The sequence below is a fragment of the Oncorhynchus mykiss genome, chromosome 17 (assembly GCF_013265735.2).
Source record: "Oncorhynchus mykiss isolate Arlee chromosome 17, USDA_OmykA_1.1, whole genome shotgun sequence".
NCBI lineage: Eukaryota > Metazoa > Chordata > Actinopteri > Salmoniformes > Salmonidae > Oncorhynchus > Oncorhynchus mykiss.
Window position 1 is genome coordinate 11,521,153 of NC_048581.1, and position 22,500 is coordinate 11,543,652.

Consider the following 22,500-nt stretch of genomic DNA (forward strand, 5'->3'; position numbering starts at 1 on the left):
ATGTCCTGCCATTCCATGAGAAGATATTTAATATGTTTTATTTATTTGTTTAATGTTGAACTAGGGGACTGTGAAGAGACCTCTGGTGGCATGTCTTATTGGGTATATATTGGTGTATAAGCTGAATGTTATTTGACTATTTGACTAGAAGAGAAGCAGTTAATGTCTTGTTGTAAGGGCGTTCGTCTGTAGGAGGAAGAGAAGCGGACCAAAGCGCAGCGTGGTGGTTATTCATGTTTTAATAAATCACTACACATGAACAAACTAACAAAAACAAGAAATGTGAAAACGCAAAACAGTCCTATCCTGTGACACCAAACACAGTGACAGGAACAATCACCCACAAACACACAGTGAAACCCAGGCTACCTAAGTATGATTCTCAATCAGAGACAACTAATGACACCTGCCTCTGATTGAGAACCATACTAGGCCGAAAACATAGAAATGCCCCAAAACATAGAAAAACAAACATAGACTGCCCACCCAACTCACGCCCTGACCATACTAAATAAATACAAAACAACAGAAATAGAGGTCAGAACGTGACACTTGTAAACCCTCAACCAGGAAAGACACACACACACGCATATATATATTACACAGAGTTTTCAGTAGCCTTTTATCAAGACACCCACTATCAGTGTTAGCAGTTGATGTTACTCTTCAATAGCACAGACCCCAAAGCAAATCAGCGGGAGAAAAATAGGTTTATTCAAAGAGGACAAATCATATATGTTATGCTGAGAGGTAGATGTTCATTCTCCCCTGTCCTCAGTGATTCTCTCCTCAGTGATTCTCTCCACAGAACAAAGGGACAGGATGTAGTGTTATAACCCAACCATAGCCTGTGGTTGACCAGTTAGAATTCCTTGCAATAAAACTGGGCCAATGGCAAAATAACAAGTAACCTATTTCAGTCTCAATGTCTAGACAAATTTCTCCCATGTCTCTGACCCATTGATCAGTAATTCCCAATGACAGAAAAAAACACTATTTTTATTGATCATAAGTAATCGATTGACCTCTCGTCCTCTGCGTTGTGTAGTTATCGTAAAATATTCTTACACTCCCCCTAGACCATTTAAAAAGAAACATACTTCAAATGTATTTTTGTAAAATAATAGAAAACATTAGCATTAAGCATAATGGGGCGGCAGGGTAGCCTAGTGGTTAGAGCGTTGGACTAGTAACCGGAAGGTTGTGAGATCAAACCCCCGAGCTGACAAGGTACAAATCTGTCGTTCTGCCCCTGAACAGGCAGTTAACCCACTGTTCCCAGGCCGTCATTGAAAATAAGAATTTGTTCTTAACTGACTTGCCTGGTTAAATAAAGGTAAAATAAAAAAATAAAATCATTCACATTAAACACATTACATTTCTATAAAACACAAAGGACATATTTGTAACGTTCGCCCTGGAAAGAAGGTCACCAAAACGCAGCGTGGTAAGTGTTCATTGTAATTGAATAAATAAACTGAACACTGAAACAACAAAGAGAGTGAACGAAACGAAACAGTTCTGGCTGGTGCAGACACAAAACAGAAAACAACTACCCACAACAGACAGGTGGGAAAAGGCTACCTAAGTATGGTTCTCAAGCAGAGACAACGATAGACAGCTGCCTCTGATTGAGAACCCTACCCGGCAAAACACACAGTAAAGAAAACATAGAACACCAGACATAGAACCCCAACTCACTCTCTGACCAAACCAAAATAGAGGCATAAAAAGGATCTCTAAGGTCAGGGCGTGACAATGTTTTACCTGATGTTACAATAAGAAATAGATTTCAAACAAAGTTATAGAAAATAAGTATTAACAGGTGTAATGATGATGTCCCTTACAAGTCCTACCACATCCTGAATTTGAGGAAACTCACACGGAAAAATAATTGTCTACAAGACAACAATAGTCAATTGTCCTATTGACAAGGTAATCATTCACCAAAGTGACCAGCTCTTCCACACTGGTATCAGTCCAACATAGATAACTATTAGAGATGATGTTCTGACAGTCTGCCGGTAGTGAGGAATTCTTCTTCCGTTCCACTGGTTGATAAGGACTTCTCTAATGAACACTTCACCGGTGATCTTGTATCATTTCAGGTACAGTCAAGGGATATTGCTGCAGCTTCAGAAGGTAGATTCTCATAACCTGTAACGAAGGAAACAATAATGAAAGTAACGTCCTGGTTTCAAGAGAAATGTATATTTCACATAGAGTAAGCATGTCCCGATTTTCATGAAAACGTTAGACATTTCACCTAGATTTCCCTAATATGACGACTGCGGAGTACAACATATAGAAGCTTATCAGGTTCTGATCATCTTAGTATACTTCTTCACCTGAGATTGTCCCCTGATTGCTAATCAATCAGTTCTTTATTCTCCAGGCTCCGCTTTGTCATCAACATGGAAAACCTTGCAATGAGTGACATGTATCCATCGGGATTTTCCCTGGACTTTCACTGCTGACCTTATTATGAGCAACACTTGATAATGACCTTCCCATTTTGGCCCTATTGTGTCTGTCACATGTGTTTGTTACCATCACCCACTGTCCTGGTACTACGTCAAGTCCCCCTCCAGGAGTCTCACGTCTCTGTTACATGTGTTTGTTACCCATCACCCACTGTCCTGGTACTACGTCACTTCCCCCTTCAGGAGTCTCACGTCTCTGTTCCATGTGTTTGTTACCATCACCCACTGTCCTGGTACTACGTCACTTCCCCCTTCAGGAGTCTCGCGTCTCTTTTTACTTGTCTGTCTGATTTCTCCAATCAGAATTTTAGCTGTGTTTTGTGCGTTTCCGTTCTCAGTAGGGTGGGCTTCAACTCATCGTGAGAAACGATCAACAACGACCAGCACATCTTCCTGTCCTTTACATTTGGGCAGCGTATTGTAGTCAAGCTGTAGATGTCTGCAGGGTCCTGGAGGGGCTCGTCGTATCTGTACTTTCACACGTCTCTTGGTGTTGTTTTCCATATAGAGTTGCAATTTGCCACAACAGCCTCAGACTCTTTCCGCACACCAGGATTTCACCATTTGCCCACAAAACGATAAACTATCTTGTCCACACCAATGTGTCCCAAATAGAGGTCGATGGCCAATTTCAAGTTTTCATAACAATCGGTAATCGGCATTTTTGGACGCCGATTATGGACGATTACATTGATCTCCACGAGGAGACTGAGTGGCAGGCTGACCACCTGTTACGTGAGCCAAGGTAAGATGCTAGCTAACATTAAACTATCTTAGAAAAAACAATCAATCTTAACATAATCACTAGTTAACAGCCGGTTTATTATGTTGATTGATGTCTCTGTCCAGTCGTGACAGCCTGTCGATGACGTCGTCGTAGTTTTGTCTTTCCCAGTCCATAGTTGTGGAAACAAAAGTTTTTCACTGCTGGGTGATTACACTCAATTCCTCCAAAAATGGAGCACCTTCATCTTCCATGTTGGGTAACCTACTGTGTCTAACCACCTCTGCTCTAAACCTTGGAGGCGCTACCAGGAGACAGGCCAGTACATCAGGAGACGTAGAGGAGGCCGTAGGAGGGCAACAACCCAGCAGCAGGACCGCTACCTCCGCCTTTGTACAAGGAGGAGCAGGAGGATCACTGCCAGAGCCCTGCAAAATGACCTCCAGCAGGCCACAAATGTGCATGTGTCTGCTCAAACGGTCAGAAACAGACTCCATGAGGGTGGTATGAGGGCCCGATGTCCACAGGTGGGGGTTGTGCTTACAGCCCAACACCGTGCCAGACGTTTGGCATTTGCCAGACAACACCAAGATTGGCAAATCCGCCACTGGCGCCCTGTGCTCATCACAGATGAAAGCAGGTTCACACTGAGCACATGTGACAGACGTGACAGAGTCTGGAGTTGCCGTGGAGAACGTTCTGATTTAGTGTTCCCTTTATTTTTTTGAGCAGTGTATATATTTACAACCTCCGTTGAGGATTATAACCTCTTGTTTGTCTAAACTTTAGGGCCTGGTTACCCATAAAACCTGTGTTCACTTCAAAAGCCTGTTGAAGTGCTACATTACCCACGTGGCAAAAATTGCTACTCAACTAGCAACTCACTTCTTTGCAACAAGAAGGTTTCACAAAAAAGGACTCACACCTTTTTAATAGAGGACTAGAGATTTAACAAACCTGCAACAGTGCAAACAAAGGACTCTACCTTATACATCACAGATACGTATCACTCATTGCATGCACTTATTTTATCCTGATTTGGTTCTTTTAAATGATATCCCACTGCTGGCTTGCTTCTTGAAGCTAAGCAGGGTTGGTCCTGGTCAGTCCCTGGATGGGAGACCAGACGCTGCTGAAGTGGTGTTGGAGGACCAATAGGTCCCACTCTTTCCTCTGGTCTAAAAAAATATCCCAATGTCCCAGGGCAGTGATTGGGGACGCTGCCCTGTGTAGGGTGCCGTCTTTCGGATGGGACGTTAAACGGGTGTCCTGACTCTCTGAGGTCATTAAAGATCCTTTGGCACTTATCGTAGGAGTAGGGGTGTTAACCCCGGTGTCCTGGCTAAATTCTCAAGCTGTCCCTCATACCATCATGATCACCTAATCATTACCAGCTAACAATGGGCTCATTCATCCCCCTCCTCTCCCCTGCAACGATTCCCCAGGTCGTTGCTGTAAATGAGAACGTGTTCTCAGACAACCTGGTCAAATAACGGTAAAATAAAAAGAATAAAAAGTAATCGGTCTAGACTCACCCAGCAATATGTTAGCAGTCAATCAGGAAATTTAGAGTTCAATCCAATGGGCTCAAAACTCTCTCTCTCTTTCCCCTGGATCAATACACAGTTGAGTCTTTCCTTGTTGTTGGTTACGACCAATTCATCTGGGTCACGGCACCAAGTGTTAGCAATTGATGTTACTCTTCAATAACACAGACCCCAAAGCAAATGAGGGGGAGAAAAATAGGTTTATTCAAAGAGGACAAATCATATATGTTTTGCTGAGAGGTAGATGTTCATTCTCCCCTGTCCTCAGTGATTCTCTCCTCCGTGATTCTTTCCACGGAACAAAGGGACAGGATGTAGTTGTATAAACCTACCCTAGCCTATAGTTGACCAATTATAATTCCTTGCTATAAAACTGGGCCAATGGCCTATTTCAGGCTCAATGTGGAGACAAATTCCTCCCATGTCTCTGACCCATTGATAAATAATCCCCTATTACAGAAAAAACATTATTTCCATGGATCGTTGACCTTTAGTCCTCTGTGTTGTGCATTTATCTTAACATGTTATTGCAAAATCAATAATTTCTTGTCTGTTTCCACAGTTTCAGGGCAGCCCTCTAACCTGAGGATAGTTCTGGTGGGGAAGACTGGATCAGGGAAGAGTGCAACAGGAAACACCATCCTGGGGAGAGAGGTGTTTAAAGCGGGGGCTTCTCCAGTGTCTGTGACTGCACAGAGTGAGAAACAGAGTGGAGTGGTGGATGGGAGGAAGATTGATGTCATCGACACCCCGGGACTCTATGATACAACAATGTCTAAAGAAGAGATAAAAAGTGAAATAGTCAGGTGTATAGAAATGTCAGTCCCAGGACCTCACGCCTTCCTGCTGGTGATCAGACTGGGGAGGTTTACAAAGGAGGAGAGGAACACTGTTAAGTGGATCCAGAAGAACTTTGGAGAAGAAGCCTCAATGTACACCATCTTGCTGTTCACACATGGAGATCAACTGGAGGGGAAATCAGTGGAAGAGTTTCTGGCTGAGAGCAAAGAGTTACGGAAACTCATCAATATCTGTGGGGGCAGATATCACTCCCTAATCAATGACAAGAGAGAAGACAACACTCAGGTCCCAGAGCTGCTGAAGAAGATAGAGGAGATGGTGAAGAAGAATGGAGGACAACACTACACCAACGAGATGTACCAGGAGGCCCAGATGAAGATTGAAGAGGAGGAGGAGAGGAAGAAACAGGAGAAGAAGGAGAGAGACAGAGAGAGGAGACAGGATGAGGAAGAAAGAAGAAGAAGAGAAGAGAAATTGAATGAGTGCAAATGGTCAGCGTTTGCCAGTATGGCTGCATTGGGGTTGGGAGCCATGTACAGCTCTCCATTGTCGTTAGCAGCAGGGGCTGCATTGGCCGCTGTTAAAGGTTATCAGTGCATGGACACCTATTTCACCTCAGAAGACCAGGAGAAATAAGATTTACACATCCACCATCTCAGATTGTTTTGAAATTAAGATGAATTATTGTGTTATATAATATAAATAGAATGTGATCTCTGAGAAATTAATAAATAAATACAATTTATTGTGCCTAAATTTGACATTTTAATTGATAGGATTCATATACTATTCAATAAATAAAGTACCCAACATCTGATCTGGATCCAATTTTTCCCCAACAATGACTAAGAACAAAGAATGGTCAAAAGCCTCAGATCAGATGTTGGATATTATTTCACACTAATGCCTTGTTATCTGGAGGGCGGCCATTTGCATCTCCCCAATGGTCCTAATGTGGAATCCGTAACCATGCCGATATCATGGACAGTAATGGTTTCAGAACATTCCAAGATTTGGAAGATACATACACATTACCAGATACATACACATTACCAGATACACACACATTACCAGATACACACACATTACCAGATACACACACATTACCAGATACACATTACCAGATACACACACATTACCAGATACATACACATTACCAGATACACATTACCAGATACATACACATTACCAGATACACACACATTACCAGATACACACACATTACCACATACACACACATTACCAGATACACACACATTACCAGATACATACACATTACCAGATACACATTACCAGATACATACACATTACCAGATACACACACATTACCAGATACACACACATTACCAGATACACACACATTACCAGATACACACACATTACCAGATACACACACATTACCAGATACACACACATTACCACATACACACACATTACCAGGCAACTCTTTTTGTTTATATTTACAACTCAGGTCAGGTATGGTGGCCTGTAGAGTCCCTTGGGAAACCCAACTACCGAACCATCCAATGTTGGGATTTATAAATAAATGATCTGGGCTTCTGAAAGGACTGATCTCTATAACATACGTGCTATATATGCTAACTTCTGAAAGGACTGATCTCTATAACATACGTGCTATATATGCTAACTTCTGAAAGGACTGATCTCTATAACATACGTGCTATATATGCTAACTTCTGAAAGGACTGATCTCTATAACATACGTGCTATATATGCTAACTTCTGAAAGGACTGATCTCTATAATATACGTGCTATATATGTTAACTTCTATAAAGTGGTAAAACATTTGAAACATCTCCATCCCTTTGTTGTGCCAGCAGGGTTTGACAGCCTCTGGTCCCATACTAGACGACATTTACATAATAACCATTTTGCTTCAATTATTTGAAAGGATAATCTCTGAAAATGCATATCATTCTACTAGAGAGAGTCCCCTAGTCACGTGACCTTGTAGAGAACGATGCACTAAGACTCACAGACTTTATCTTAATTTCCCCTTTTGGTGTCTATGATGTGCTAAGTGCTAAGTTAAAGAGTTGAAGAAAAAACAAAAAATATCCGTAGCTGATTCACATAATCCCTTTTTACTCTCTGCACCACTGATCACAGAACCATTGACCGATATATTTGAACTTGACAGTTGTTTCTGGTGGTGTCCTTATGATCTGTAAAGCAGGACATGTCCCCCCCCCCCCCTACATAAAGGAGGACATCCTTCTGAACAATTTGAACATGATCTTGCCTTCACAAAGTACTAGAATCCCTGACCAACTGTCAACTAAGAACATTTTTAACTTCCCACTCTATTCTTAATGTGATCAAATCAGGTTTAGGAATCCCATCTATTCTTAATGTGAACTAATCAGGTTTTAGAATCCCATCTATTCTTAATGTGAACCAATCAGGTTTTAGAATCCCATCTATTCTTAATGTGATCCAATCAGGTTTTAGAATCCCATCTATTCTTAATGTGAACCAATCAGGTTTAAGAATCCCATCTATTCTTAATGTGAACCAATCAGGTTTTAGAATCCCATCTATTCTTAATGTGAACCAATCAGGTTTTAGAATCCCATCTATTCTTAATGTGAACCAATCAGGTTTTGGAATCCCATCTATTCTTAATGTGAACTAATCAGGTTTTAGAATCCCATCTATTCTTACTGTGAACCAATCAGGTTTTGGAATCCCATCTATTCTTAATGTGAACTAATCAGGTTTTAGAATCCCATCTATTCTTAATGTGAACCAATCAGGTTTTAGAATCCCATCTGTTCTTCATGTGAACCAATCAGGTTTTGGAATCCCATCTATTCTTAATGTGAACTAATCAGGTTTTAGAATCCCATCTATTCTTAATGTGAACCAATCAGGTTTTAGAATCCCATCTGTTCTTCATGTGAACCAATCCGGTTTTAGACCTGGACAGAGCACAGAGCACATCATTCCTTGCATTTTGTTTCCCTGGAGCCTCTAGTGCAGGTTAGGACTCTGGTGTTGAATTATTTCAATGAAGATTGTATTTTACCCCTTTTTTCTCCACAATTTCGATCTCGTCTCATCGCTGCAACTCCCCAATGGGCTGGGGAGGCAAAGGTTGAGTCATGTGTCCTCTGAAACATGACCCACCAAACCACGCTTCTTAACACCCGGAAGCCAGCCGCACCAACGTGTCGGAGGAAATACTATTTAACTGACGACCGGGTTAGATTGCAGGCGCCCGACCCGCCACAAGGAGTCACTAGAGCGCGATGAGCCAAGTAAAGCCTCCCCCCCCGGCCAAACCTTCCCCTCACCCGGACGATGCCGCCTATTGTGTGCCATCCTATGGGGACTCCCGATCACAGCCAGTTGTGATACAGCCTGGGATTGAACCCGGGTCTGTAGCGACACCCCTAGCACTGTGATAAAGGGCTTTAGACCGCTGTGCCACTCGGTGGGCGGATTGCAGTTCTTTCGATTGATTGTGGTGGTTTGTATGGTGAAATTGTGGTGTTGAGGTTGTTCTCTGTGCTTATATTTATTCTCCTTGTTCTATTTGTCATGTTAGTTTTTCTTCCTGTTTGGGAGAAAATGTTTGTATTCAAGGCACCATTGGGAATGAGACCCTGGTCTTATTTGGGCTACCCTCAAGAAGTTAATAATTAAGAAATGTATAAACAACTATTGGAAAAGTCTTATTCTGAGCTAACCATTCAAAAAGTAGGGTCCACAGGTCTAACTGAATCTGAACAACCCTTTAACTGTAACAGAATATGGAAAAATATGGCATCCTGTAACCCGAACCATCAATTTATACAATGTGTGCAACTCAATCATCACCAAGTTGTACCAGGGTGCTGGTGGTATGCCTAAGGGCATGGCTGGTGGATTCACTGGTGCTGGTGGTATGTCTGAAGGCATGGCTGGTGGATTCACTGGTGCTGGTGGTATGTCTGAAGGCATGGCTGGTGGATTCACTGGTGCTGGGGGTATGTCTGAAGGCATGGCTGGTGGATTCACTGGTGCTGGTGGTATATCTGAAGGCATGGCTGGGGGATTCACTGGTGCTGGTGGTATGTCTGAAGGCATGGCTGGTGGATTCCCTGGTGCTGGTGGTATGCCTGAAGGCATGGCTGGTGGATTCCCCGGTGCTGGTGGTACTGTAGCAGCACCAGTTGTAGATCAGAAAGTGGTACTGTAGCAGCACCAGTAGTAGTTCAGAAGGTGGTACTGTAGCAGCACCAGTAGTAGATCAGAAGGTGGTACTGTAGCAGCACCAGTAATAGATCAGAAGGTGGTACTGTAGCAGCACCAGTAGTAGTTCAGAAGGTGGTACTGTAGCAGCACCAGTAGTAGTTCAGAAGGTGGTACTGTAGCAGAAGGTGGTACTGTAGCAGAAGGTGGTACTGTAGCAGCACCAGTAGTAGTTCAGAAGGTGGTACTGTAGCAGCTCAAGTAGTAGTTCCTGTTACAGGTGTTTTAACGGGATATTTTCATGGTTCAATGCCTTTTAAAAGACTGAAAGACCCTGACATATAAAGATGTGGAAGATAAGAGGTTGGAGTGGGAAAAACACTCAGAGTGGTTTAAGTGTAGCAGTAGAGTAGATTAATGCTGTACAATGAGAATCAACAGACGTCAGATACACTGAGTGCAGACACACGTCCTTTCTTTTTACATACAACATGATTGGTAACACTTTACTTGACATCAAGCATCATAACAGGTTATAACACGGTCATAATCATGTCTTAATATGTCATAACAGGTTATAACACACCATAATATGTCATAACGGGTTATATCACGTCATAACAGGTTATAACATGTCATAATCATGTCTTAATATGTCATAACAGGTTATAACACATCATAATAATGTCTTAATATGTCATAACAGGTTATAACACGTCATAATAATGTCTTAATATGTCATAACAGGTTATAACACGTCAATCATGTCTTAAGGCCAGGCACCACAGGCTAATAGGGACTTTTGTTTGTTTACTCTCATCAGGCTGACACTTTACAAGTTCAAAGTAAACATATATGCAAGTTTTTATTTATTTTTAAATGAAAACCTCATTAAATATGTGCTATTATGTAAATTACGAGAATCCGTTTTTCACATTGCTTCAAGGCAAAATGTTGTTGTTTTGTTTTATTGGGAGACACTCAATGATCAGACTTTTAAAGAACAGTTTATCAAAAAACTGTAATTTCATGGAATTAGTTAAAAACACAATTCACATGTATGACGGGTGCATATTTTACAGATATTTTACAGTCATAGCTATGTCATAATATGTCATAACAGCTGACATAATGTGTCATAACCTGTCATAATATGGTCATAACACTGTCATGACACATATATTTAGACCTGTTTGTGACATATCTTACATTATTTTATGGCTGGTTATGACACCTACATAAGAGTCTCTCATTGGCTAGAAATGACTAGTTTCTGGGAAAATGAAACTTAACAGAATGTAAGGTGAGGCACATTGGGCGCTTTAGTTTTGCATGAGTTTTAGACCATTCCATTGGTCGAGGTAAATCTCCACCCACCTGGGGCATCTGGCTATGCAAAACCAGCAGGACCACTGCTTCAGGTGTCTGTGACAACAGGGAACAACAATATACAGATCCGTGCAACACTAAAAGTGAGTATTCAACTTAACTACCTTACTAATTAAATGTTGTACAACAATCTACTCTACAGTACTTGAATAACTGTAGTACAATATTAAGAAGACATTTTATTGATACCAGGTCTGTTAACATTTATGCATAAATTGTCATATGATTACATCACTTAACATCAAAATGTCAAAACAATATAATAATGTAGCTGTTAACAATATCATTCTGCTATACAGTATGTTTGTATTTATACACGTCTTAATATTGTAGAACAGTGAAAGAGGAAACATGGTTAGACTTTTACCTGAAACATTTACCTTGTTTAGTGCAGAGATAGTGTAGTATACTGTACCTTGTTTAGTGCAGAGATAGTGCAGTATACTGTACCTTGTTTAGTGTAGAGATAGTGCAGTATACTGTGTCTCGTTCAAGGTGGTCGATCTTGTAGCAGGTTGTTGCTGTGAGGGACACACCTGCAGGTTTTTGTCAGTACTGACTAAGGTCGCATTCCACTGCTAAGACGTTGCATGTATCAACCATTGGTTGACTGACGGATCGCTAAAACACATGATGTGTTTAGCTGATATGTAAAATACCTATACAAGCGTTGTAAGATCTGGCATCAGCAACGTCGGAACAGAGGAACGCACCTTTGTGTTCAGACACCTCCTGATTTACACATTTAGCACTGTTTTCCGTTATACAGATTCCACTTAATTATTGTTTAAACTCTTCCTGTCTGTCTACACAGTAGATGTGATGTTTGATGGTGATGGGAACACAACCTCTAACTGGTCTATCTGGTCTTAACAGCAGCAGCCAGGCAACGGTAGAATAACCATGTTTAGAATGTCATTTGATACGCCCCATATGAGTGCATTATGTACGCCCTATCTTAGGGAATGTACTGTGTTTTACAACAGTTGTACCGCATATCATTACTGTTTTTATTGTTTATAGTTTTATAATTGTTATTGTTTAGAAGTCAAATAGCTGAAAAAAATAATAATTTAGTCTTTCCTCATCTGTGAACGTTTGTCACGTTCGTCACAAAGATGAGACCAGCAGCGTGAGTAGAATTCCACATGATATGTAATAACTGAAACTAACAAAACAACAAACAATCGAATGAAACGTGAAGCTAAACGAATAGTGCAGACAGGCAACTAAACATAGAACAAGATCCCACAAACACAAAAGGGAAATGGCTACCTAAATATGATCCCCAATCAGAGACAACGATAAACAGCTGTCTCTGATTGGGAACCATATCAGGCCAACATAAACATACAAAAAACCCTAGACCTACAAAACCCAAGACACACAAAAACCCTAGACAATACAAAAACTAGCATACCCACCCTAGTCACACCCTGACCTAACCAAAATATATAGAAAACAGAGAAATCTAAGGTCAGGGCGTGATAACGTTGGAACTTGGCCAAACGCTTTGGATGAGTCACTGAAGAAATGTGGACTTTGTATTTTGTAATGAGGTCATTGTCTGTTTCCATGTTTTTGATTGGCTGCAGTAGTAGAGATGGAACAAGGGACAGGAAGGATTCTGAAGATTCTGTTCCTGTTGACACTCACTGGTCAATGCCAAGGTACACACACACACATACTGTGCAGGAACACATAGTGTCTTGATAAATGGCTACTGAAAATTATCATCTCAAGCACTTCTTGTCTGTTTTCAGTTTCAGGGCAGCTCTCTGACCTGAGGATAGTTCTGGTGGGGAAGACTGGATCAGGGAAGAGTACAACAGGAAACACCATCCTGGGGAGGGAGGGGTTTAAAGTGGAGGCTTCTCCAGTGTCTGTGACTGCACAGAGTGAGAAACAGAGTGGAGTGGTGGATGGGAGGAAGATTGATGTCATCGACACCCCGGGGCTCTATGACACAACAATGTCTCAAGAAGAGATAAAAAGAGAAATAGAGAAGGCCATCTACATGTCAGTCCCAGGACCCCACGCCTTCCTGCTGGTGATCAGACTGGGGAGGTTCACAGAGGAGGAGCAGAACACTGTGAAGTGGATCCAGGAGAACTTTGGAGAAGATGCCTCAATGTACACCATCTTGCTGTTCACTCATGGAGATCAACTGAAGGGCAAAACAGTCAAAGGGTTTCTTGCTCAGAGCAAAGCGCTAAGGAGACTCATCAATATGTGTGGGGGCAGATATCACTCCCTAATCAATGACAAGAGAGAAGACAACACTCAGGTTAGAGAGCTGCTGGAGAAGATTGAGGAGATGGTGGTGGAGGACAATGGAGGAGAACACTACACCAGTGCTGACTATGAAGAGGCTCAGAGAAAGATCAGCGATATTACGTTTTACTGTAAACTGGCAGCGTACGGCGGTCTAGCCGCAGCAGGTCTAGGGATGTTGTCTGCTTCACCGGTATTGGTGGCAGCAGGTCTAGCTGTAGGCGTCAGCCAAGGGTATGAATGCACTATGCATATGCTAGGCTTTTAAAACACCGGGGGTACGTTCAGTTGGTCTTAACGTTTTGCTACGTATGGCAACGGTACTTACTGAATGATATAACAGTTCTTTCAAAACCATTTGCAATGTTATATATATATGCTAGCCGGGTGGCAGGGTGGCCCTAGCAGGGTGTGAACGTGGAAAATGTGAACAAAACACTCCTGCTGCACTGTACACAATCACCCTCTCATCACCTATAGTTACAATGTTCCTCAACTCAAATCATGATAGTTTTTGAAAGCAGCCCAGGTGTTGACCATGTTTTTTCATCTTAGTGCATGTATTTAGTGTGGAAATATAGTATTGTTGTGTCTTTACTATGGATTAAATGACATGACATGCTATTTTATAAAATAAATTATCTGTAATTAATATTACCTGATTAAACTAATCATGCAAATGTAATTAACTAGGAAGTCGGGGCACCACGGAAGCATGTTTATAGAGCTGTTGTCTTCCGAATAAACTCTTAAAGACCTGGTCATCTTTTATATCAATAGCAGTCAATTATTAATCGTCACCTTATTCAGTCTCATCTGAAAGTTGTAAATTCTTGGTTATCTTCACGAACCCTGGCTAACAAGTTGAATCTGCGATACAAAATTTGGATTAATCATTTATTTACAAAATACCTAAATAGTCCCACAGAATTACATATACACGGGATGGATCATACATTGCCGACTAATTAAGTCATAAAAGGCAACATCCCTAGTGGACGAAACCGATATGACGGCTGGTTACACAAAGAAAGGGGATTGGGTTTGAATGAAAGTGCGTGAAGACTGAGAAACAAAAGGATTGGGTATCTATCGGTCCTTATGAAGCTATGCTATCGTAAATACAGAATCGTATGCATTCTAAATAACTGCCCATTCGGAAAAGGAAAATTCAAGAAATATATTTACTCTGAGCAGCGCTTCGATAGATTGGTCGAAGATGGAAGGCTAGGTTGCACAGCAGAGCTCTGCCTTGTCCTTTGAAGAGTATTTCTGGGCAGATACGTTGTAGTCGTTCGTCTGGTGGTAGAACGGATACGATGTAGTACCCTGTCTTTCGGTGGTAGAACGGATACGATATAGTACCCTGTCATTCCGAAGAGATTCTCGTCCCTTCCCAGGCCATGCACGTCCACAGCTGCTGCTGATAACTCGACGGCCAGGATGTATCACTTCTTTAGTGAACAAGAGTTCAAAGTTCATACCAAGTTGCAATACCATAAGCTCATGCTATATTCTGGCTGGTAAAGTCGAAATTCATCCCTTCAGTGTGTCGATTGTCACCTCCATGTTGAAATTTGCCCTTTTTAAACTATGGACAGCAGTCCTCATGTCATCGGGAACATAAGAGGTTGACTTTCGTCATTGGGCATTTGTCGTGGGGGAGAGAAGGGCGTGTTTCATAGTTCACAACCAATGCCTGTTCACTTGAGCGGGGCCACTGTGTGAGCATAGTTCACTTATGAAAACAATTCTCTCATTTAGAACCTAAAATGACATTTCATCTTTTCACAAATAGTTTCATATTTAAACATTTAAATTGCACAACAATTCCATGTGAATCTGATAACTAGAACGTGTAGACTTTCCAAGATACCATCATTAATAATGTCTCAGGCGACAACTGATCTGACATCACGTTTTTTAAGTACCAACAGACACTTTCAACTGGTTGGATTGCCAAAATAATGTTAGGTTCCCAACCTTTTGATGTTACCATACTCATGTTACCAAGGGGCTTTCCAAGAGTCCATTCTGTAGAGTGGAGAGAAAAAGGGGGAAAAATATTTATGGAGGTGTCATTTATGGAAAACACAGAGTGATTTAAGTGTAGCAGTAGAGTATATTAAAACCTCTCTGGGATAGGTGGGACACAAATGTCCCACCTGGCCAATTGCCAAGGAAAATGCAAAGCGCCAGATTCAAATAAAACGCAGAAATAAAATATAAAACATGCCTTACCTTTGACGAGCTTCTTTAGTTGGCACTCCAATATGTCCCATAAACATCACAAATGGTCCTTTTGTTCGATTAATTCCGTCGATATATATCCAAAATGTAAATTTATTTGGTGCGTTTGATCAAGAAAAAAACAGCATCCCATTTGCGCAACGTCACTACAAAATATCTCAAAAGTGACTTGTAAACTTTGCCAAAACATTTCAAACTACTTTTGTAATACAACTTGTGGTATTTTTAAACGTTAATAATCAATCAAATTGAAGACGGGGCTATCTGTTTTCAATACAGGATGATCACAAACTAACGCTACTTTCCTAGTCTTGCGCAACTCTCAAACAGTACACATAACGTTACCCTAATCCAAGATGGCCGTACTTCTTCATTTCACAAAGGAAATACCTCAACCTATTTCCAAAGACTGGTGACATCCAGTGGAAGCGGTAGGAACAGCAAACAAGCTCATATTTCATCTAGTGTCCCAAAGAAAACTCATTGAATAGACAGTGAGCTCAATTTTTTGGGGTTCTGAATGGTTAGTCCTCGGGTTTTGCCTGCTACATAAGTTCTGTAATACTCACAGACATGATTCAAACAGTTTTAGAAACTTCAGAGTGTTTTCTATCCACATCTACTAATAATATGCATATCTTATATTCTTGGCATGAGTAGCAGAAAGTTGAAATTGGGCATGCTATTTATCCAAAAGTGAAAATGCTAGCCCTATCCCAAAGAGGTTTTAATTAAGCCTTTTAAGGAGCCTTTTGGTCCTAGACTTGGCGGTCCGGTATCGCTTGCCGTGCGATAGCAGAGATGACAGTCTATGACTTGGATGACTGGAGTCTATGGGCTTTCCTCTGACACCGCCTATTATCTAGGTCCTGGATGGCAGGAAGCTTGGCCCCAGTGATGTACTGGGCCGTTCGCACTACCCTCTGTAGCAACTTACCGTCAGATGCAGAGCAGTTGCCATACCAGGCGGTGATGCAACCGGTCAGGATGCTCTCGATGGTGCAGCTGTAGAACTTTTTGAGGATCTAGGGACCCATGCCAAATCTTTTCAGTCTCCTGACGGGGTAAAGGTTTTGTCGTGCCCTCTTCAGCCCCGTTGATGTTAATGGGGGCCTGTTTCGGTCCACCTCTTCCTGTATTCCACGATCCGTCTCTTTGTCCTGATCACATTGAGGGAGAGGTTGTTGTCCTGGCACCACACTGCCAGTTCTCTGACCTCCTCCCTATAGGCTGTCTCATCGTTGTCGGTGATCAGGCCTACCACTGTTGTGTCGTAAGCAAACTTAATGATGGTGCTGGAGTCATGTTTGGCCACGCAGTCATGGGTGAACAGGGAGAACAGGAGGGGACTAATTATCAAGTATACCGGTACTAAGTATGCCGCCTTATCTCAGCTCACTGGTCACCATAGCAACACCCACCCGTAGCACGCGCTCCAGCAGGTATATTTCACTGGTCACCCCCAAAGCCAACACCTCCTTTGCCCGCCTTTCCTTCCAGTTTTCTGCTGCCAATGATGGAAACGAATTGCAAAAATCACTGAAGCTGGAAGCTATAAGGCCTATTTATTGCCTTACTTCCCTAATTTTACTACATTTGCACAAACTGTACATAGACTTCTTCTATTGTGTTATTGACTGTACATTTGTTTATCCCATGTGAAACTCTGTGTTGATGTTTGTGTCACACTGCTTTGCTTTATCTTGGCCAGGTCGCAGTTGTTAATGAGAACTTGTTCTCAACTGGTCTACCTGGCTAAATAAAGGTGAAATAAAAAATATGAAAAATAAAAAGTACACACCCCTGTGGGGCCCCTGTGTTGAGGATCAGCGTGGCAGAGGTGTTGTTGCCTACCCTTAACACCTGGGGGCGGCTCAGCAGGAAGTCAGGATCAGCGTGGCAGTCGTGTTGTTGCCTACCCTTAACACCTGGGGGCGGCCCTTCAGGAAGTCAGGATCAGCGTGGCAGTCGTGTTGTTGCCTACCCTTAACACCTGGGGGCGGCCCTTCAGGAAGTCAGGATCAGCGTGGCAGAGGTGTTGTTGCCTACCCTTAACACCTGGGGGCGGCCCAGCAGGAAGTCAGGATCAGCGTGGCAGACGTGTTGTTGCCTACCCTTAACACCTGGGGGCGGCCCTTCAGGAAGTCCAGTATCCAGTTGCAGAGGGAGGTGTTTAGTCCCAGGGTCCTTAGCCTAGTGATGAGCTTCGTGGGCACTATGGTGTTGAACGCTGAGCTGTAGTCAATGAACAGCATTCTCACATAGGTGTTCCTTTTCTCCAGGTGGGAAAGGGCAGTGTGGAGTGCGATTGAGATTGTGTCATCTGTGGATCTGTTGGGGCGATATGCGAATTGGAGTGGGTCTTGGGTTTCCTGGAGGATACTGTTGATGTGAGTCAGCCTTTCAAAGCACTTCATGGCTACCGAAGTGAGTGCTTCCTTGGGCACTGGGTGCATACACATCTTATCTTTTTACATACGAAATTATTGGTAACACTTTACTTGACACCCAGCATCCTAACATGTTATGACACGGTTATAACAAAAAAAAATGATATTAATCCTTTATTTAACTAGGCAAGTCAGTTAAGAACAAATTCTTATTTACATTGACGCCCTACACCGGCCAAACCCGGACGACGATAGGTCAATTGTGTGCCGCCCTATGGGACTCCCAATCACGGCCGTTTGTGATAAAGCCTGAAACCCACAGAACCTACCACTGTAGTTATTTTATGGCTGGTTATGACACCTACATGAGAGTCAAAACCCACAGAACCTACCACTGTAGTTATTTTATGGCTGGTTATGACACCTACATAAGAGTCAGAACCCACAGAACCTACCACACAAGGCAAAACATTCCATTTCCTACTTGTCAACAGTAGATTTGTGTTATATAACATTTTCTGAAATTGTCAATTATCATTGTAATTGCGCACACATTGATGTCAGACATGCATCTACCCCAATGCTCTGTTGCTGATGACTGGGATGAATGCAGGAGCAGATTTCAGGAGCAGGACAAGACACCCCTATTTTTGACTGATGACTGACATAAGGGCTTGACAGGCCTATCTGGCTTATATGATTAGGATGGTCATAATGCTTCTTAATAATGTCATTAAGTGTATTTTCTACGAGTTTAATTTAAAATATATGATGAAAAAAAACATGACTGTTTCTCTCAGCCTCATGACAAAATGCTGCATTCATCCCAGTCATCAGCAGCAGAGCATTGGGAAAGGTGCATGTATGACATCAATGTGTGCGCAATTACAATGATAATTTAATGGTCAGAGGTCAGTTTCAGAAAATGATAAAGGATATGTTGTAATGGAATGTTTTGCCTTGTGTGGTAGGTTCTGTGGGGTTTGACTCTTATGTAGGTGTCATAACCAGCCATAAAATAACTACAGTGGTAGGTTCTGTGGGGTTTGACTCTTATGTAGGTGTCATAACCAGCCATAAAATAACTACAGTGGTAGGTTCTGTGGGTTCTGACTCTTATGTAGGTGTCATAACCAGCCATAAAATAACTACAGTGGTAGGTTCTGTGGGGTTTGACTCTTATGTAGGTGTCTTAACCAGCCATAAAATAACTACAGTGGTAGGTTCTGACTCTTATGTAGGTGTCATAACCAGCCATAAAATAACTACAGTGGTAGGTTCTGACTCTTATGTAGGTGTCATAACCAGCCATAAAATAACTACAGTGGTAGGTTCTGTGGGTTTTGACTCTTATGTAGGTGTCATAACCAGCCATAAAATAACTACAGTGGTAGGTTCTGACTCTTATGTAGGTGTCATAACCAGCCATAAAATAACTACAGTGGTAGGTTCTGACTCTTATGTAGGTGTCATAACCAGCCATAAAATAACTACAGTGGTAGGTTCTGTGGGTTTTGACTCTTATGTAGGTGTCATAACCAGCCATAAAATAACTACAGTGGTAGGTTCTGACTCTTATGTAGGTGTCATAACCAGCCATAAAATAACTACAGTGGTAGGTTCTGTGGGTTTTGACTCTTATGTAGGTGTCATAACCAGCCATAAAATAACTACAGTGGTAGGTTCTGACTCTTATGTAGGTGTCATAACCAGCCATAAAATAACTACAGTGGTAGGTTCTGACTCTTATGTAGGTGTCATAACCAGCCATAAAATAACTACAGTGGTAGGTTCTGACTCTTATGTAGGTGTCATAACCAGCCATAAAATAACTACAGTGGTAGGTTCTGTGGGTTCTGACTCTGATGTAGGTGTCATAACCAGCCATAAAATAACTACAGTGGTAGGTTCTGTGGGTTCTGACTCTTATGTAGGTGTCATAACCAGCCATAAAATAACTACAGTGGTAGGTTCTGTGGGTTCTGACTCTGATGTAGGTGTCATAACCAACCATAAAATAACTACAGTGGTAGGTTCTGTGGGTTCTGACTCTTATGTAGGTGTCATAACCAGCCATAAAATAACTACAGTGGTAGGTTCTGTGGGGTTTGTCTCTTATGTAGGTGTCATAACCAGCCATAAAATAACTACAGTGGTAGGTTCTGTGGGTTCTGACTCTTATGTAGGTGTCATAACCAACCATAAAATAACTACAGTGGTAGGTTCTGTGGGGTTTGAATCTTATGTAGGTGTCATAACCAGCCATAAAATAACTACAGTGGTAGGTTCTGTGGGTTCTGACTCTTATGTAGGTGTCATAACCAGCCATATAATAACTACAGTGGTAGGTTCTGTGGGTTCTGACTCTTATGCAGGTGTCATAACCAGCCATAAAATAACTACAGTGGTAGGTTCTGTGGGTTCTGACTCTTATGTAGGTGTCATAACCAGCCATATAATAACTACAGTGGTAGGTTCTGTGGGTTCTGACTCTTATGCAGGTGTCATAACCAGCCATAAAATAACTACAGTGGTAGGTTCTGTGGGTTCTGACTCTTATGCAGGTGTCATAACCAGCCATAAAATAACTACAGTGGTAGGTTCTGTGGGTTCTGACTCTTATGTAGGTGTCATAACCAGCCATAAAATAACTACAGTGGTAGGTTCTGTGGGTTCTGACTCTTATGTAGGTGTCATAACCAGCCATAAAATAATGTAAGATATGTCACAATAGGTCTAAATATATGTGTCATGACAGTGTTGTGACAGGTTATGTATGACAAGTTATGTCAGTTGTTAAGACATATTTTGACACGGTTATGACCGTATAGTGTTACCATTTTAAGTGTTTCTAAAATCCTCTATGTGAAAAATGAATGGAACCCTTTCCCTGTTTGACAGCTGGGTTTTATGGGTATTGTGACTCATACTGTGGTACTCTATGGAGTTGGAAAGAGCAAAAACAGATCAGGGACCAGGTTAGTTACAACTACAGTATACAGTTACAAGTCTAAATTAATTTGTAACCTTTTTTTTTCCCAGAAGGAGACTTCTATGTGTCCAACACATTTCATGTTATCCAAAGATGTGGCCTATCTGATGATTTTGGCAAGCAGCCAAGGTTGAACAGCCGATACCCAATCAAAATTCAGATTTAGCTTATCCTGAGTAGAATAATGTTTGCCTAGCAACATTCTCTCATTGGCTAGAATTGTGTACGTGCTGGGAAAATGAAACTTAACAGAATGTAAACTGCAGCACACTGGTATTGTAAGGTGCAGCACTTTAGTGTTGCATGAGTTTTAGACCATTCCATTGGTTCGAGGTAAATCTCCACCCACCTGGGGCATCTGCTAAGCAAAACCAGCTGGACCACTGCTTCAGGTCTCTCAGTGACAACAGGGGACAACAATATACAGATCTGTGCAACACTAAAAGTGAGTATTCAACTTAACTACCTTACTAATTAAATGTTGTACAACAATCTACTCTACCGTACTTGAATAACTGTGGCACAATATTAAGTAGACCTTTTATTGATACCAGGTCTGTTAATATTTGTGTAAATAATCAGAATCCTCATCATAATCAATCAATAATCAGATTTATGTGTAAATAAACATACATTACAGTATGTTTGTATTTATACACGTTTTAATATTGTAGAACAGTGAAAGGAGAAACATGGATAGACTTTTACCTGAAACATTTACCTTGTTTAATGCAGAGAAAGTGCAGTATACTGTACCTTGTTTAGTGCAGAGATAGTGTAGTATACTGTACCTTGTTTAGTGCAGAGATAGTGTAGTATACTGTACCTTGTTTAGTGCAGAGATAGTGTAGTATACTGTACCTTGTTTAGTGCAGAGATAGTGCAGTATACTGTACCTTGTTTAGTGCAGAGATAGTGCAGTATACTGTACCTTGTTTAGTGCAGAGATAGTGCAGTATACTGTACCTTGTTTAGTGCAGAGATAGTGTAGTATACTGTACCTTGATTAGTGCAGAGATAGTGTAGTATACTGTATCTTGTTTAGTGCAGAGATAGTGCAGTATACTGTACCTTGTTTAGTGCAGAGATAGTGCAGTATACTGTACCTTGTTTAGTGCAGAGATAGTGCAGTATACTGTACCTTGTTTAGTGCAGAGATAGTGTAGTATACTGTACCTTGATTAGTGCAGAGATAGTGTAGTATACTGTACCTTGTTTAGTGCAGAGATAGTGCAGTATACTGTACCTTGTTTAGTGCAGAGATAGTGCAGTATACTGTACCTTGGGTCAACACCCATCTTATAGCAGGTTGTTGCTGTGAGGGACACACCTGCAGGTTTTTATCAGTACTGACTAAGGTCACGGTCCACTGCTTAGAGGTTGCATGCATCAACCATTGGTTGACTGATGTGGTTAGCTGATATGTAAAATACCTATCCAGGTGTTGTAAGA

At 41.6% G+C, this 22,500-nt stretch overlaps 3 protein-coding genes across 3 annotated transcripts in view; all 3 read left to right on the forward strand.

Annotated features, from left to right (window-relative positions):
• Positions 1-6,296, forward strand: part of LOC118940271 (GTPase IMAP family member 7-like) — a 12,202-nt gene extending 5,906 nt beyond the window's left edge. The window contains exon 3 of the mRNA XM_036948953.1: positions 5,317-6,296. Coding sequence (XP_036804848.1) covers positions 5,317-6,191 — 875 coding nt within the window. The 3' untranslated portion in view covers positions 6,192-6,296. The remainder of the gene's footprint in view (positions 1-5,316) is intronic.
• Positions 6,297-10,716: 4,420 nt separating this feature from the next.
• LOC118936307 (GTPase IMAP family member 7-like) lies at positions 10,717-14,180 on the forward strand. The gene is made up of 3 exons (XM_036948955.1): positions 10,717-11,225; positions 12,738-12,812; positions 12,906-14,180. Exons 2-3 carry the CDS (start codon positions 12,746-12,748, stop codon positions 13,682-13,684), a joined length of 846 nt encoding a protein of 281 aa, XP_036804850.1. The 5' UTR covers positions 10,717-11,225; positions 12,738-12,745; the 3' UTR covers positions 13,685-14,180.
• A 7,118-nt stretch (positions 14,181-21,298) lies between these two features.
• LOC110485444 (GTPase IMAP family member 7) overlaps positions 21,299-22,500 on the forward strand; it is a 3,240-nt gene continuing 2,038 nt past the window's right edge. The window contains exon 1 of the mRNA XM_036948952.1: positions 21,299-21,493. Within this exon, the coding sequence (XP_036804847.1) occupies positions 21,352-21,493 (142 nt within the window). The 5' untranslated portion in view covers positions 21,299-21,351. The remainder of the gene's footprint in view (positions 21,494-22,500) is intronic.

Excerpts from the sequence above, each read along its gene's own strand:
- LOC118936307 (XM_036948955.1), top strand. The coding sequence starts at position 12,746 with ATGGAACAAGGGACAGGAAGGATTCTGAAGATTCTGTTCCTGTTGACA. Across the intron at positions 12,813-12,905 it reads ACTCACTGGTCAATGCCAAG|TTTCAGGGCAGCTCTCTGAC; the intron begins GTACACACACAC and ends GTCTGTTTTCAG.